Source organism: Canis lupus, chromosome 21, assembly GCF_048164855.1.
Source record: "Canis lupus baileyi chromosome 21, mCanLup2.hap1, whole genome shotgun sequence".
Classification (NCBI taxonomy): Eukaryota; Metazoa; Chordata; class Mammalia; order Carnivora; family Canidae; genus Canis; species Canis lupus.
The window spans coordinates 4,037,486-4,052,981 of NC_132858.1; the positions used below are offsets into that span (position 1 = coordinate 4,037,486).

The 15,496-nt window shown below is 49.9% G+C and overlaps 1 protein-coding gene across 2 annotated transcripts; it reads left to right on the forward strand.

The window, feature by feature from the left end:
• Nucleotides 1-295: 295 nt before the first annotated feature.
• DPF2 (double PHD fingers 2) lies at nt 296-14,918 on the forward strand. Of its 2 annotated transcripts, XM_072789883.1 has the most exons (12): nt 296-453; nt 5,229-5,389; nt 5,827-5,934; nt 6,294-6,457; nt 7,863-7,955; nt 8,119-8,197; nt 8,696-8,737; nt 9,811-9,948; nt 10,062-10,190; nt 10,281-10,393; nt 11,612-11,693; nt 13,637-14,918. In XM_072789883.1, the coding sequence occupies exons 1-12, from the start codon at nt 422-424 to the stop codon at nt 13,711-13,713; spliced, it is 1,218 nt and encodes a 405-aa protein (XP_072645984.1). In that variant the 5' UTR covers nt 296-421; the 3' UTR covers nt 13,714-14,918. The 2 variants fall into 2 exon arrangements, with proteins under 2 accessions (XP_072645984.1, XP_072645985.1); XM_072789884.1 differs by lacking the exon at nt 8,696-8,737.
• Nucleotides 14,919-15,496: the final 578 nt, after the last annotated feature.

The window sequence follows — 15,496 nt, forward strand, 5'->3', positions numbered from 1 at the left end:
AGCCCCCTCCCCGCGCCCGTGAGTGAGGACAAAGGGTTAACCACAAGGTTAAAGGTCGGTGAGGCAGCAGTACGCATAGGCTCCATCTAGCCTAACTCTGGGCCTCCAGTTTTCACCAGCTTCATGTCATCATTTCATCAATCCTCTCCTTTCTGTACCAGCCCAGACGCTCCCTCCCCGGTCCGGTCCTCACGGTGGAAGACCCCGGGCTCCCCGCCCCCCGCCCCCGTGCCCGTCGCGCCTGCGCGTTGGGCTCCCTGGGCTCCCCCGCCCCTGTGGACAGTCACGAAGCTGCTCTCGGGCGCGCGTGCTCGGGCGGCGCCTGCGCAGAGGAACGAGGAAACCGGTTCCCCGGTGCGGTCCCTGCGCCTGCGCGCTGAGGGCTCCGGGCCTCCCGGCCTGAGGGAGAGGAGCAGGGAAGATGGCGGCTGTGGTAGAAAATGTAGTGAAGCTGTGAGTAGTGGTTTCTTTCTCTCCTAGGCCAGGAGGTCTTGTAATGGGCCTGGGAGTAGGGGGCGGCGCGGCAGGGGACTAGGCGGAGGGAAGGACGTGCCCGAGAAAGCCTTGTTGCGACTCCTAGTAGGGAGGGCAACAGGAGACTCACAGGAAGACGTTGCGCTTCTTTGGAAACTTGTGGAGGCCCTGAGGGGGGCACACGGGAGCCCCTTACGGGCAGCCTCCCTGCGGGGCTGTGCGGGCTGAGCGCTCCTTCGGGCTCGCGGTGTCCTGAGTATGGCGCCCACGTTGCAGACGAGAAACACGGTCTGAGTGCGCTCCCGAGACCAGACGCCTCGGTGCGGAGGGGCCGGGCCGGGCCGGGCCGAGGGCGGCCCCGGGACCCACCCGCGTCCCCGCGAAGCCAGGCGCCCCGCCTTCCCGCCCCGCTGCCCGCAGCAGTTCCTGGAGCAACAGGCTCAGCAGCCCTTGCGTGGTTAAGCATGGCGGGGCTGTTTTAACAGCCCTGTGACGTTCGGGGGTGGGGGGGTGGGGGTCTTGAGTATCTGATACCCGAGACCAAAAACATTATTGGGAAGAATTTGTTGAGGTGCGGATGCAGCAAGGAAAGAACTTGAGGGCCTTTGCGCCGGCCAGTCCAGCCACCGAAAAACGGGAAGTGGACGGAAGCGGTCCAGGACGCCTCTGCAGCCTAGAGGGGCATCTAGGTCGGCGTGCTGCGCGCTGTGCAGTCAGTCCCCTGCTGCTGGGCAGGCTGCGAGCAAAGTTAAAGTTCATGGTTGTTGGGGAAATGGAGTGTGGTCTGTTGGCCGTGAGTTAAAAATGCTTTGGGACTTGATTTAACCCAGCCTCCTCCCTGAAGAAGATCGAAATGGGTTCGTACCTGGTGGACGAATAGAGCGAACTCTGTTTAATGGGTGAATTGGGCTTGGTGCAGAGGTGGGAAAATTGAGAGGTGACTAGTTGTCCAGGCAGGGCTTGTGGATTTTGACTGGATGACAAGGTAAAGATTTGGAACTATTCTGAGGGACTCAGCTTCTCAGCTGCCTTTGTGGTGGGCTGAGCCCCCACTCTTCCCAAGAGTCTTTATGGAGAATACGTTGCTTTGCCCACATCCCCCCACCCCCACCCCTCCCCGCCTGGAGCCTTTTCTTTGAGAATGCATTCCCACTTCCATTAAGCTAAGTGCCTTCTTCTCCTCTTGTGGGTTTTTTTTTTTTTTTTTTTTTTTAACTTGCTTTCAGCTCCATCCTGCGGCCTCTTTTCAGCTACCCCTCCTCCCAACACTATTATCTTTCTCTCTGATCTGCCCACTCCAGTTTCCCCCAGCTCTTTCTTCAGGCTGACATTTCCCTCAATTTAGAAATGTCGCTGTTGATCTACCATTTATATAGTTATCCTTCCTGACTCCTGTTCTTTGTTTCCCTGCGTTTCTCTTTGTTGATTACCCTCCACCCCAATCCCATTGTAAAGGGAGGTTTTACACAGTTTTCATGCTTCCCAGAAAAGAATCAGAGCTCCTACCTTGGAAATTTACTGTACTGGGGGAATGTAAGACTTGCCTAGGTTTTGCGAGTTCACGGGTAATGGGACTTTATGTTGGAAGACTTTCTTCAGGGGAATAGAGTTGTCAACCCTTTCATGTAGTACTAGAAGGGAGGAGTTGCCCATTTCAACAGAGCGTGACTTACTTCTATTAAAGGGACTACAGAGATTGTGAGGGGCACCAGCCACTAGTTCCTGAGTACTAGTAACGAGAAACCAACTTTCTCCTCAGTTCTAGCTGCAGAGGACTATGGACCGCAATTAATACATTTCCTTACAAAACTTGCCCTTTGAGAAGGGGTTTCCAGTCTTCCTGTACTATTCTCACCCAGGAGAGAGATACTTTTCTGGAGCTTCTCTTGATCGTGGTATGCTTGTTTTTTGAACAGCTGAGGTTATACATTGAGGTCAGCACTACTAGCTCATCTTCTCTGGCTTGCATCTTGTTCTGAGAGAATTTTCTTATTTATGAATTCTCTCACTCTCTCTTAGTTTCTCCTCATCAGATTCTCTCTCCCCCCCCAACTTAGGCATTTCATTCCCAGTTCTCTTACTCACAAGACAGTTTGAACCACCTTCTGAAATCCCACTTAACTCACAAGTGCTTTGATAGAACATCTCTCATTGTTCCCCAAAAAAAACCAATTCTGGCCTCCATGCTGTGACTTTGCAGCCCTCAGCCTGTCTCTCCGTCCTTCCATTTGACTTCCAGTGTCAGTATCCATTCCCATCAGCAGAAACAAAGGAGCTGCTGCACTCGGCCTGTTTATCCAATTTTCCTCTGTGTGGTGAGGACATGGCTGCCTCCTAAAGGCCAGCTAATGTGAGCCTGTTCCCTTCTCTTCACTCTCCAACACAAAATTCATGCTTACCTCAAATTACAGGCATTACTGCTCATTGAATCAAGCCAGGCATCGCCTTGTGTGTGATGTATGTCTTTTTCAGTTGCTTGGGAACATACTAAGCTGTGCCTAAGTACTATATTGTGACTGCTCTGAGAAGCCCCCCTCGGATTCCAGAGCGTGGTTTGTCGGTGTATCTTGAATTACGGACATAAGCAACAGAGACTCACTCTGCCCAGCTTCTCATGCTAGGGGTCTCCCTCATGTAGAATATGTTAGAGCTTATCTAGTCTAGCAGAGGAACTTGAGCTGCATGTGGGCTGACTAAATGTCCACGTTTGTGTGACTTGCGGCCATGCAAGGTCTTTTTACTCCCAAGTCAAATGTCCCAGACACCTTCATGGGTGCTGGGGAAACTATGGGTAAGAAACCACCTCTGCCCTCAGTTTATTTAAGATTGATTGTATATGTAAATACGAATCACTGTAGTTAAAGTTCCAATATTAACATGCTTGTTAAACCCTGAGGATGAGGGATCCCTGGGTGGCGCAGCGTTTGGCGCCTGCCTTTGGCCCAGGGCGCGATCCTGGAGACCCGGGATCGAATCCCACGTCAGCCTCCCGGTGCATGGAGTCTGCTTCTCCTCTGCCTATGTCTCTGCCTCTCTCTCTTACTGTGTGCCTATCATAAATTAAAAAAAAAAAAAAAAACCTTGGAAGATGAGATTGCTTCTATATACATGCTTCGTAGAACCAGGTTAACTCCTGGCACTGTGTAGTTTTCCAGCTTTTTGAAGCACTTAAAGGTTTGCCCTTGATTTAGATTTCAAACTGAGTCTTTTGAGTATAAGAAGGTTCTTTCCTATATAATTTGATGGTGTGAGGGGCGCTTGGGTGGCTCAGTTGGTTAAGCATCTGCCTTTAGCCCAGATCATGATCCCAGGGTCCTGGGTTGGAGCCCTGAGTCGGGCTCCCTGCTCCCTGCCACTCGCCCTGCTTGTGTTCTCTTGTGGGTGTGTGTGGGTGTGTCAAATAAATAAATAAAAATCTTAAAAAAAAAATAATTTGATAGTGTGAGAATGGAAAAGGGCCTAGGATGGGCCTCTCTGAGCAAACAGGGTTTACATCACTCTGATAGTACTCAGTGAAAAAGTAGGCTTCAAGGAAGTTCAGGTATTTTCAGATGTTTTCCATTGACTTTAAAATTAGCATATAGAAAAAATTTTTTTAAATTTAGCATATAGAATTAATTAGTTGGCTAAATACAAGTTTCCCCCCACTTCCAAACAAGTAGAGTGTTCATATGAAACTGTTTATAAGCCAACATGGCATAAAGCAAAGAAGCAATTACCACTTCTTAAAAGTGACAATCGGGCAGCCTCAGTGGCTCAGGGGTTTAGCACCACCTTCACCCCAGGGCGTGATCCTGGAGACCCGGGATCAAGTCCCGCATCAGGCTCCCTGCGTGGAGCCTGCTTCTCCCTCTGCCTGTCTCTGCCTCTCTCTCCCTCTGTTTCTCATGAATAAATAAATAAAAACCTTTTAAAAAAATAAAAGTGAAAATCCTCTCTGGATCTTTTGGTTAGTGAAAACAGATACTAATGTAGGTCTTTTGTAAAAGCGAAGTGACATAAAGTAAATATGTCAGATAAGTAAATATGTCAGGTAGTAGGAGAAACCTGTACCTAGTTTAAAATTCAAAAGACATAAAATAGCATATAGGAAAAATTCCCCCCAGTCGCCCCGTCTTCCTTTCTAGAGGCCTACAGTTTCTTTTCGCCTCTCGTTACATAAATGGTAGCATCCTAATACACTTCTCAGCCTTGTACCTTCCTTTTTTTCCCCTAGTCACCTTGGAAATTGTTTTATGTCTGCACATGAAGAGCTTCCTTCTTTTTTTAATGGCTAAACAATTTCATTGTGTAAAGATGTGCTATAGTTTGTTAAATATATTTAGAAAGCCCCACCATCCCCACCCCCAGAACTTGAACTCTTACTCATTTGTGATAAAACTAACCTCTGCTTCTTAGAGTCATGAGGGTTCAGAGAAACAGCATCTTGACTAGCACAGGGCTGGACTCAAGAGGCACAGAATGAACATTAGTTTCTCTCTCCCTCTTTGTGGGTTAGGCTTAAGTTTGAGTAGACACATGAGAGATCATGTTCCTGAAGGTAATTTATTTATAAAGTTCCTTTCCTCATAATGACTTAGTAAAGGAGCACAGTGTCCCATGAGGCAGAAATGGAGGCAAATAGGACCAAAGCCACAGTCTCCCGGTCCCTTGAGCCTTCCAAAGAAGCAGATGGCAAGGGAAAGGGGTAGCTCAGCACCCTGTGCTCCACCCTGCCCCAACATACACACACCTGATGTTTGTCTCTCCTGCAGCCTTGGGGAGCAGTACTACAAAGATGCCATGGAGCAGTGCCACAATTATAATGCCCGCCTCTGTGCTGAGCGCAGTGTGCGCCTTCCTTTCTTGGACTCACAGACTGGAGTAGCCCAGAGCAACTGTTATATCTGGATGGAAAAGCGGCACCGGGGTCCAGGTGAGGGTTCAGGCTCAGGAGCACAAGGAAGGAAGAAGCTTCTTTATCTTAAGTGATTAGTCAGCTGAGACGGTTTTCCTTACTGCATTCCACCCATGAGTGAATACGGTCTTGCCTTGATTACAATCCCAGGGAGGATGAAGCAGACAGGTTCATAACAGCATCTTTGTTTTCTGCAGGGCTACCCTACTAAAGCTGTCGTTGGGCTTCTGGGGAGCTATGTGTTAACCAAGGCCCCTGAGCTTACATCTGTTTTTCTTTTCCATAAACTGTCCCTCCTACCCTCAGGCCTTCACTGACCATATTCCTCCCTCACTCTAGAACATGGTGGGCAGGAGGGGATGGGGAGAGAGTGCTACTCCCCTAGAAAGTGTTTGATATTATTACCTAGGACTCGATTAGAGCTTGACTTTTCTCTCTTTTCTGTATTTCCACAGGATTGGCCTCTGGGCAGCTATACTCCTACCCTGCTCGGCGCTGGCGGAAAAAGCGGCGAGCCCACCCTCCTGAGGATCCAAGACTTTCTTTCCCGTCTATTAAACCAGGTAAAGCACGCCCCTCCTTGAGCAGGGGTAGGACCTGCTGCATGTAAAAGGCCTGTTATTCACCTGTTCTGTACCAGGCCCAATGCTAGATGCCGAAGATGCTAAAATGAATGAGATGTCATTCCTTCCTTTAAAGAACTCAGTCTAAAAAAAAAAAAAGAACTCAGTCTAATAGAGGAGACAGGTAAACAGGTAAGTTGCAATGCCGAGTGTATTGAGTGTATTGGGGTGTCTTCGTTCCTGGGCAATCAGAGACCAAAAGACAGTTACTGGCCCATGGCTGGCCTAGCACTGTGTAGACCCAAAGCGGTCTGCTTTCAGCCCTTCTGAGTCTCGCCTCATCCTGATCTTGCCTACAGACACAGACCAGACCCTGAAGAAAGAGGGGCTGATCTCTCAAGACGGCAGTAGTTTAGAAGCTCTATTGCGCACCGACCCCCTGGAGAAGCGAGGTGCCCCAGATCCCCGAGTGGATGATGACAGCCTGGGCGAGTTTCCTGTGACCAACAGTCGAGCACGGAAGGTACAAGATGAATGCTGTGGCTAAGGGAGCTTTGATGGAAACCAGCCTCCTCTTCATGAGAGGTCACCCAGTCAGTAATCAGAATGGATGCAAAAGCTTTGGGCCAGGTGGCAGGCCCCTGGGGTTCTGTTCCTGCTCAATCTCTAATTAGCACTGGATACTGACTGGCTTCACAATTAGCATCCAGTTTTTCCTATTCCTTTCCTTCTAAGTGGAGACTCTCTCTCATTCATCTTCTTTTGTCACAGATGTTTTTTGGTGCCTGGGATTACATGGGTGAAGCAGACCGGGTCCCTACCAACAGGGAAGATAAAACTATACACAAAAATAACAAGAGCTAAAAATATGATAGGCACTGCACTAAGTGCTTTTCCATCATATTCTCTAGTCTCTACAACCTTGTCCTTGTGAAGTAGGTATTATGGCCCCTGTTTCACATACGGGGAAACTAAAGCAAAACAGTTAAAAAAAAAAGGGCGGGGGGACCCTGGGTGGCTCAGCGGTTTAGCGCCTGCCTTTGGCCCAGGGCATGATTCTGGAGTCCTAGGATCGAGTACCACATCGGGCTCCCTGCATGGAGCCTGCTTCTCCCTCTGTCTGTGTCTCTGCCTCTCTCTCTCTGTCTTTCATGAGTAAATAAATAAATAAAATCTTAAAAAAAAAAAAAAAAAAAGACCTCCTGTAACACCACACAAAAAAGCAACAGAGCTCTAATTTATTTTATTTTATTAAATACTTTATTTATTTATTCATGAGAAACACAGATAGAGGGAGAAGCGGGCTTCCTGTAAGGAGCCCGATGTGGGACTCGATCCTGGACCCCGGGATCATGCTGTGAGCGGAAGGCAGATGCTCAACCACTGAGCCACCCAGGCATCCTCAGAGCTCTAATTTAAATCTGAGAAGTAAGGGCACCTGGCTGGCTCAGTCAGTGGAGCACACGACTCTTGATCTCAGGGTCATGAGTTTAAGTCCCACATTGGGTATAGAGATTACTAAAAATAAATAAACTTTAAAAATTAATCTAAGAAGTGAGATGTCAGAAGGAAACCACTGGGAGTGTGCTCCTAGGACAGCAGATCAGAGGCAGGAGAGGGCATGACTACTTGGGGTGCCAGGGAAGACTTTATGAAAATACGGCGTTTGATTCGGCCCCTTGGAGATGGTGGGGAAGGCATCCCAGGGGAACAGCAGGGAGAGAGGCACAAAGGAAGGAAAGCCCAAAGCATTGAAGGGAGAAGAAATGGGAGTCTAGGGAGTTGAAGGACAGTGGTAAGGAACAAGGCCAGAGTGGAGGGGCCAGCTCAGGGAAGAGGTTCTGGGTGAGCTGGCCAGGCCCCTCGGTGGGGGAGCTTTTGGATGTACTACATTGCATCTGCCCATGCTAATGCTCCTGTCTGCTCAGCGGATCCTAGAACCAGATGACTTCCTGGACGACCTGGATGACGAGGATTATGAAGAAGACACTCCCAAGCGTCGGGGCAAAGGGAAGTCCAAGGTGAGGAGTCAAGGTGCTGCCTATAAGGGAGACTGCAGAGCCACTGTGCTCTTGCTTATTGCCATTTTTCCTCTTGAGTGAAATTAGCAGCCACTTCCGGGAGAGTTTAACTTCTTGGGCCTAGATGACTTTATAAGGGCATCTTTGTGTTTTCTTTTCACAGGGTAAAGGTGTGGGCAGTGCCCGTAAGAAGCTGGATGCTTCCATCCTGGAGGATCGAGACAAGCCTTATGCCTGTGACAGTGAGTGCCTCATGAGTGGGTGGGTAGCCCCTGCCTTGGACCCAGCCCCTGCTCAGGATATGAGAGGAGGGAGGGTTGTATTCTTGCTCAGAGTGGTTGCAAAAAGCCTGAATGCTTTCTCCTGCCTGCTGACCAGTTCCCTCTGAGACCCTTGGGAGGCTCCAGCCTCTGCTACCCAACGGGTGGGACCTGCATGCTCTGGGAGAGGTTTCTGCTTCCCCTCCCTGGGGTGGGGTACTGGGGCCGGGGGCACACACAGCAGGCAGAATTGGCCCCTTGGTAGACCACGTACAGGTCTGCTGGCCCCAGTCAAGCCAGGGCCCCCAGAGTCCAGCACCGAGTTTTTCAACGTCTGCTCTCCCCCTTTTCTCTGACTCCACCCTTGGGAGTGCCATCGCCGCTGGTTTCTCTCTCGTTTGCTCCGCTTTCCTGCTGCTGCTGCTCCTGTCTCAAGTGTATCAAGGCCTTCTTCTCATGACTTTTCTTTCTGTCTTTCAGATAGTTTCAAACAAAAGCATACCTCGAAAGCGCCCCAGAGAGGTAGCTCTCTCAACTTTTCAGACTTTTGGTTTTCCTATCCCTTTTCCCTCCTCCCTTGATTCTCCCACCTTTCTCATCTCCTGTGATGCTAGTATAAAAATCTCTGGAATGGCATGGGGATAGGAGCGATGGGCTTTCTGTTGTACTCCACTCCTCATGGTCCTGGAAGCTGCCTTTACCACTGCTTGTCTCCCACAGACTTGCTCCTAGGGCTGCTTGGCCCCGCTGCATGTGGTGGCTTCAAAAGCATTCTAAGGGCCCTGCTACAAACAGATCCCTCTGCTTCCCCTCCTAGAACAGACACTTGGTGATCAGCTCATGTTTTTCACCATCCCTTCACCTCCTCCTATCCTCTCCCCATTCCTTCCTGCTGGTCCCTTGCTCTTCTTGATACCACTGCTTAAGAGTACAAGATGCCTCGTGGGGTTCTGCTTTCCTTGCTGGTTGAAGGGGTTGCGGGTGGGTTGGGCCAGGCGCTAATGTGGGAGTGTCTTTGAATTGCCTTGAGGGCCAGATACCCTAGCCACTTATTGACACCCCCTCACCCCCCCCCCCCCAATGATCCACTCCCTACTCCTTTATCCTCATTGGGCAGAGATGAGCTCTGTGGGATACAATGAGTAGCTTGAGCTTCCCATGTTTACTGAGAGGTAAAAAAAAAAAAGTTTGGAGTCGCTTCCTTATCTTTTTTCCTTCCTGCCATATTGCAAAATTATAGAAATTCCCTTCCCTTCCTGACCCAGAGCTCCCCAGACTATTCTTAGGGGAAATGGTATCAGGGCCAGGGTTCAGCCTCCCAGACAGCCAGTGTGGAAGAGCAGAGGGGACCATGGGCTGGGGTGTAACAGAGAAGAGCCATGGCAACTGGAGAGCCCCAGGGCCTGATGTTCCTACCCAAGGACAGGTGGCTGTCACTGAAGGCCTGTCGCAGACAGAGCCAAGGGGGGCAGGGTGGTTGCCTCTGCCTCAGGTGGAGCCCCACAGCTTGCGGGGGTGGGGGGGCGGCGGGGGATGGCGGGGACATGGCACTCTTGGATCCTGACACCTTTCTCTGTCATCTTCTCCCTACTCAGTTTGTGGAAAACGTTACAAGAACCGGCCAGGCCTCAGTTACCACTATGCCCACTCCCACTTGGCTGAGGAGGAGGGTGAGGACAAGGAAGACTCACAGCCACCCACCCCAGTTTCCCAGAGGTCGGAGGAGCAGAAATGTAAGCTGACAAGTCAAGCAGGAATCATCTGCTCCTGAAAAGCCTTTCCTGTAGGGCCACTGGGTGCCTAGAGGCCCCCGTGAGCCTCGTCAGAACTTTCTTCCTCTCTGTAGCCAAGAAGGGTCCTGATGGACTGGCCCTGCCCAACAACTACTGTGACTTCTGCCTTGGGGACTCCAAGATCAATAAGAAGACGGGGCAGCCTGAGGAGCTGGTGTCCTGCTCCGACTGCGGCCGCTCAGGTACCTCCAGTCTGGGGCCCAGGGCCTGCCCGGGAGCCCTCTGCGTGCCCCAGCTGCCTGTGTGACACCCCCTCTCCCTCCCGCCCCTAGGGCACCCTTCTTGCTTGCAGTTCACCCCAGTGATGATGGCGGCCGTGAAGACCTACCGCTGGCAGTGCATCGAGTGCAAGTGCTGCAACATCTGTGGCACCTCCGAGAACGATGTGCGTGTCCCCTTGCCATCCCCCTCCCCTCTCTCCCCTCTGTGCTGTCCCCCACACCCCAGGGAGGACTTGCTTGGCCAGTGCCTCTTGTGTGCCATCTTGGCGTCAGATACCGTTCCAGGTGCTCATCGTGCTAAACAAGACCAACAAGGTCCCTGCCTTCACGGAATTTACCTCCTTGTGGGGAACAAGCAGTGGGCAAGGAAAGGAGCGACGGTTTTGTGGCATGCTGTGAAGAGAAGGACAGCAGCAGTGGGGCAGTCATCTGGTACCTGATGTAGATAGTCAGGACTGGCTTTTCCAAGGAGGTGGTCTTGGTGTTGAGATTTGGATGAAACAGAGGAGCCAGTCCAAGGAGATTTGCGGCCACAGCATGCCCAGCATGCCCAGGAGACAAGCAACCAGGATGGGGCCTCAAGGCAGACGGGCCAAGTTTACCAAGGCTGTTTGGCTGGCTGGGGCTTCCTTGAAGCGGGAGCACACTAGGAGAAGGGATTGGAAGGTGGCCATCACCAGGTCTGAGGGTTTCATCGAGAGTGATGTGCTATCTTAACTTTTTTTTTTTTAAGATTTTATTCATGAGAGAGACAGAGAGAGGCAGAGACACAGGCAGAGGGAGAAGCAGGCTCCGTGCAGGGAGCCTGATGTGGGGCTCAATTCTAGGACTCCAGGATCACTTAGCCACCTGGGCCAAAGGCGGCACTAAACCACTGAGCCACCCGGGCTGCCCTGTCTTAACATTATTTTTTTTTAAGACTTTATTTATTTATTAGAGGCAGAGACATAGGTAGAGAGAGAAGCAGGCTCCAGTCAGGGAGCCTGATGGTGGGACTCGATCCCAGGTCTCCAGGGTCATGCCCTAGGCTGAAGGCGATGCTAAACCGCCAAGCCACCAGGGCTGCCCATGTCGTAACATTTTTAAAAGATAACTTCACTCTCTGAAAAATAGAATGTAAAGGATGAGTGGAGGCCATGAGCTGAGTTCGGATGCTGGTACAGTTCAGGTGGAATGACAGCGACTCAGTCTGGATGGAGAAGGACGGCAGCCTGAATTTCCTATCCAGAAATTCCTGAATCTGCTCTTCCCTGCCATCTGCCCCACCCCTCCTGAAAGCAGCAGTGTCTGCAGAAGCCCCCATCTCTGCCCACCCCTGGTGGGCCACCTGAAGCCCACCAGTCACTCACCTGCCTCTTCCTCTTCCATCTGGCCTTTTCTAGGACCAGCTGCTTTTCTGTGATGACTGTGACCGTGGCTACCATATGTACTGTCTCACCCCGTCCATGTCTGAGCCTCCTGAAGGTAGGTTGCCCTAATCTCTTATCAGAACAAGTATCTTATCAGTAACAGGAAAGGAGTTCTCTTACTAGTAATCTGTTCTTTCAAAATTGGGAATAGATGCTTTGCCTTCACTCAGAATGCTTTCCTAGTATTTTGACTTCCAGGGTCTAACGTTTGCACATTATCACCAGATGCATTTAGAAATGCAGAAAATCAACAGCCCTTGAGACGACTGGTGTTGAGTGGAAAACAGTTACCAGAAGGAGCGGTTTAACTTCCTTCAACCAGTCCAGGAAACTCAGTTTGTAGTTACATGAGGCTTTGGTAGCAGCTCTTTGAACATGACAGGTTTGAGTGTCCCATTTCTTCCTATTTCCCTTGCCCACTCTGGAAAGGTGTTGAACCTAGAGCCTGAATGGATCACTCTGCCCTTCCAGCAATTTGCTTAATAATGCTCCAAGTTTGTGGAAGCTCTTTAGCCACACCAGTGGTGGCACCAGAAAGTGGTGGTCTCTCTGCAGGTCCCCCTCCAGCCAGATCTCTGTGCCCCAACCCCTCCTTTATAGAAATTCAGGAGCTTACTCAGGAGGATGTGAATGCCCAGTGGCTTTTACTGTGCACAAAGGATGTGGGCCAGCATTACAGACCAGAGAAAGTGGCTCACTGTGTGGTTAAGCTGACTTGTAATATAGGTCAAACTGCTGTCAACCCCCTAGGGAAGGAGGCATGAACAAAGTCTGAGAGTCCTTTGGCAGCTGCAGGGGAGCACACAGCTATTGTCATCTGTCATGCCCAGTTTATAAATCTACTTTGGGGAGAAGTAGTGTGTTCTTTTATTTTTTTTTTTAAACCATAAAATATCAATTTACAGACAAAATTCTCCATGAACTGTAGAAGGGCTTTCCTATTGAAGTACTGTCAGAGGCCAGTGAAGAGCTGCAGGCAGCTGAGGGAGAGCCCTCTAGAAGCCACGAGATTCTTAAGTCAGGGCGTCAGCAAACTATAGCCTGCAGCTAGTGTGTATAGCTCATAAGCTAAGAATGGTTTTTACATTTTTAAAGGAGATTTAAAAAAAGAACATTGAAGCAAGACTATATGTGGCTCACAAAGCCTAAAATATTTAACACTCTGGCTGGCTGTTTACAGAGAAGCCTGCCAGTCCCTGTGGTATTGACCTTTGGGTTAGAAAGGACCTCCTTACATTTTGAGAGCCCTGTATCTCTGAAGAGCTTATAAAAGTGTGGATTCTTGCCCCCATATGCATCCACATAAACATACGTACAGTTGCACTTACAATTTTGAGGCATTAAGAGCTAGCTTTGTTTCTATAAAAAACACGGGAGAATGCACCCATAAGCAAATTATGAAATGCTTATTTTTCTGGCCAGGGACATTTTTCCCAGTTTTCCTGAGGGGCAGACTGTAACACACTGGGTCGTCAGAGTTCATCCGTCCCCTTTTCCTGTCACTGGTCCTCGGCCTCTTCTCAAGCACCTGGTGATGGTGGAGGGGCCCCTCTCATCTTTCCATGATTTTCCCAGAAAACTGTCTTATGTGGAGTCAAAACTGGTTTCTCTAAAACCACTATTTGTAATCTTCATTCTGACCTTGGGGGCCATGAGAACAAAGTTGTTCTCCTGTAATCACAAGTCCAAAGCTGAGATGCTTTTAAAAATTCCATCTGTCCAGGCCCTCATAGAGATTCTGATTCAAGAGGGCCTAGGAGTGTATTTGGAAGGAGTCCTCCAGATGATTATTTCCCTCATCACTACTGAAAATTATTTTTCATAATTTTTGAAGCCCTAGAGGTTTCTTCTGGCTCAGGATAACCATGAAACTGTGCTGCTGCAGAACATCTCCCACCCTTCCTGTAGCTGATCCTGCTGGAAGTGAGGTGGGGAGTGGAAGGGCAGCACATTAGGGTTGTGTGGGACCCATCCTGACCCCTTTGTGCTTCTCTGCAGGGAGTTGGAGCTGCCACTTGTGTCTGGACCTGTTGAAGGAGAAAGCTTCCATCTACCAGAACCAGAACTCCTCTTGATGTGCCCGCCCCCACCCCCTGCTCCCCCCATACATCTAGGGCTGTTTCTCTCTTCCTCTCTTGTTTTTCATACCCACCTTTCCCCTCCCCCTCTTTCACAAGTCCAGAGAACCTCGGGTGGTCGTGCCAATCTGCCTTTGGCAGCAGTAAGCTGAGGTGGCAGCTTTGACCGCCTCTGGCCCTAGGCCCTCAGGGAGAACGGAGCAGCACACTGCCCCAAGGTATCCCGTGGCCCAGCTTCTCACTGCTCTCCGTGAAGTGCATTCACTCTGCCTGCCTTGGGCCCCTGGCCTTGGTAATCACAGGGTTCAAACAGTGTCCTCCAAGAAGGAGTGGGAGAGCAGCTCACTTTCCTCTCAGCTCCGCCTCCACGCTGGTCCCCAGGGCTTTTTCCTTCCCCTGGAGGTAAGCCAGACCAGGGCCTCTCTGCTAGAAGCATCTGGGAGTGAGCAACTGAGCAAGCTGAGGCAGCACTTGCAAGGAGCCTCCCAGGCCTCTGTGCTGCTTCTGCCTCCTTCCCCCAGAGTGGCTCTCTACAGTCCTCTTTTCCTGTTACCCAGAATCCTTTGAGCCAGGATGCTCTTGGTCACTCTCCTTGCTCTGCCCTGACCCACTGTGCCCCACCCCACAGGGAGTCGCAGCTTCACCCAATTCTTGTGCTCACCTGGCTCGCTCACAGGCGGTTTCTTAATGACCGAAGCATTCCCCGCCCTTGGAATTTCTGCCTCCTCCTTATTCCCTTTGGTTTTGTGGGGAGAGGGGAAGGGTCAAGGGGCCAGGCCAGCAGCTTGGGGGCCACAGGGAAACGTTGGATAATGTGCCTGTTTTTTAACTCGATGAAAAAGCCTACCTCCGAAATCCCCTTTTTGTTCTTCCTGGACCTGGACATTCAGCTCCTGTCCTTGATTGAATTGGGAGCCACTGGCTCCTGGGTCATAGGGAAGCCACATAGACATCCCTTTCTTCCCTTGCACGCTCGCTAGCAGCTGCTAAGGTCTTCACACTCTGATTCCTCAGTTTTTTGCCTGGTGACACTGACATGAAGTAGTGGGGGAGATAGTCCATGCCAGGACCCCCTGGAGTGGCCTTCTCCTTGGGTGTGGGCAGGCCCTAATTCACTGTCGCTTTGGAGTTGAGGTGTCTTTCTTTCTTTCTTTAGTTCCTGTATTCTAAACATTAGTACAAATAAACATTTTTACACAGAACTCCCTACTGGATGGTTTATCTCCCGACTCCCTTTTCCTGCTTGAGAAAGTCATTTCATCCTAAAACTTTCTTCCTTAGGAGAATGGTTTTTAAGTGGTTTGAAATAGAGCTTTTAATCCCAGATTGAAATTTTTGCTAAAGCCCAATATGTAAAGCAGATATAAAATTGAGTACTTTGTTGTAATTTCCTGGTTTTAAGATTTTATTTATTTGAGAGGGAGAGCGAGCACGAATGGGAGGAGGAGGAGAGGGAGAGGATGGGGGGAAAGAATCTCAAGCAGACTCCACACCCAGCACGGAATCGGAGACAGCTCAATCCCATGACCCTGAGATCATGACCTGAGCCAAAATCAAGAGTCCGATGCTCAACCAACTAAGCCGCCAAGGTGCCCCTGTTCTAATTTCTTAATGTAAATTTATGTTCTAACCACTCTTGTTATAAAGGATAGGTTGTTTTAATGTAAACCTTGGGTTAAAATCCATTCTAGCAACCTGTTTTTTTTTATATATATATATTTTGGTTGGTTTGAAGGTAATTCTGCTAGACATATGCAAGTGGTGACAGTTCTATAGTAGT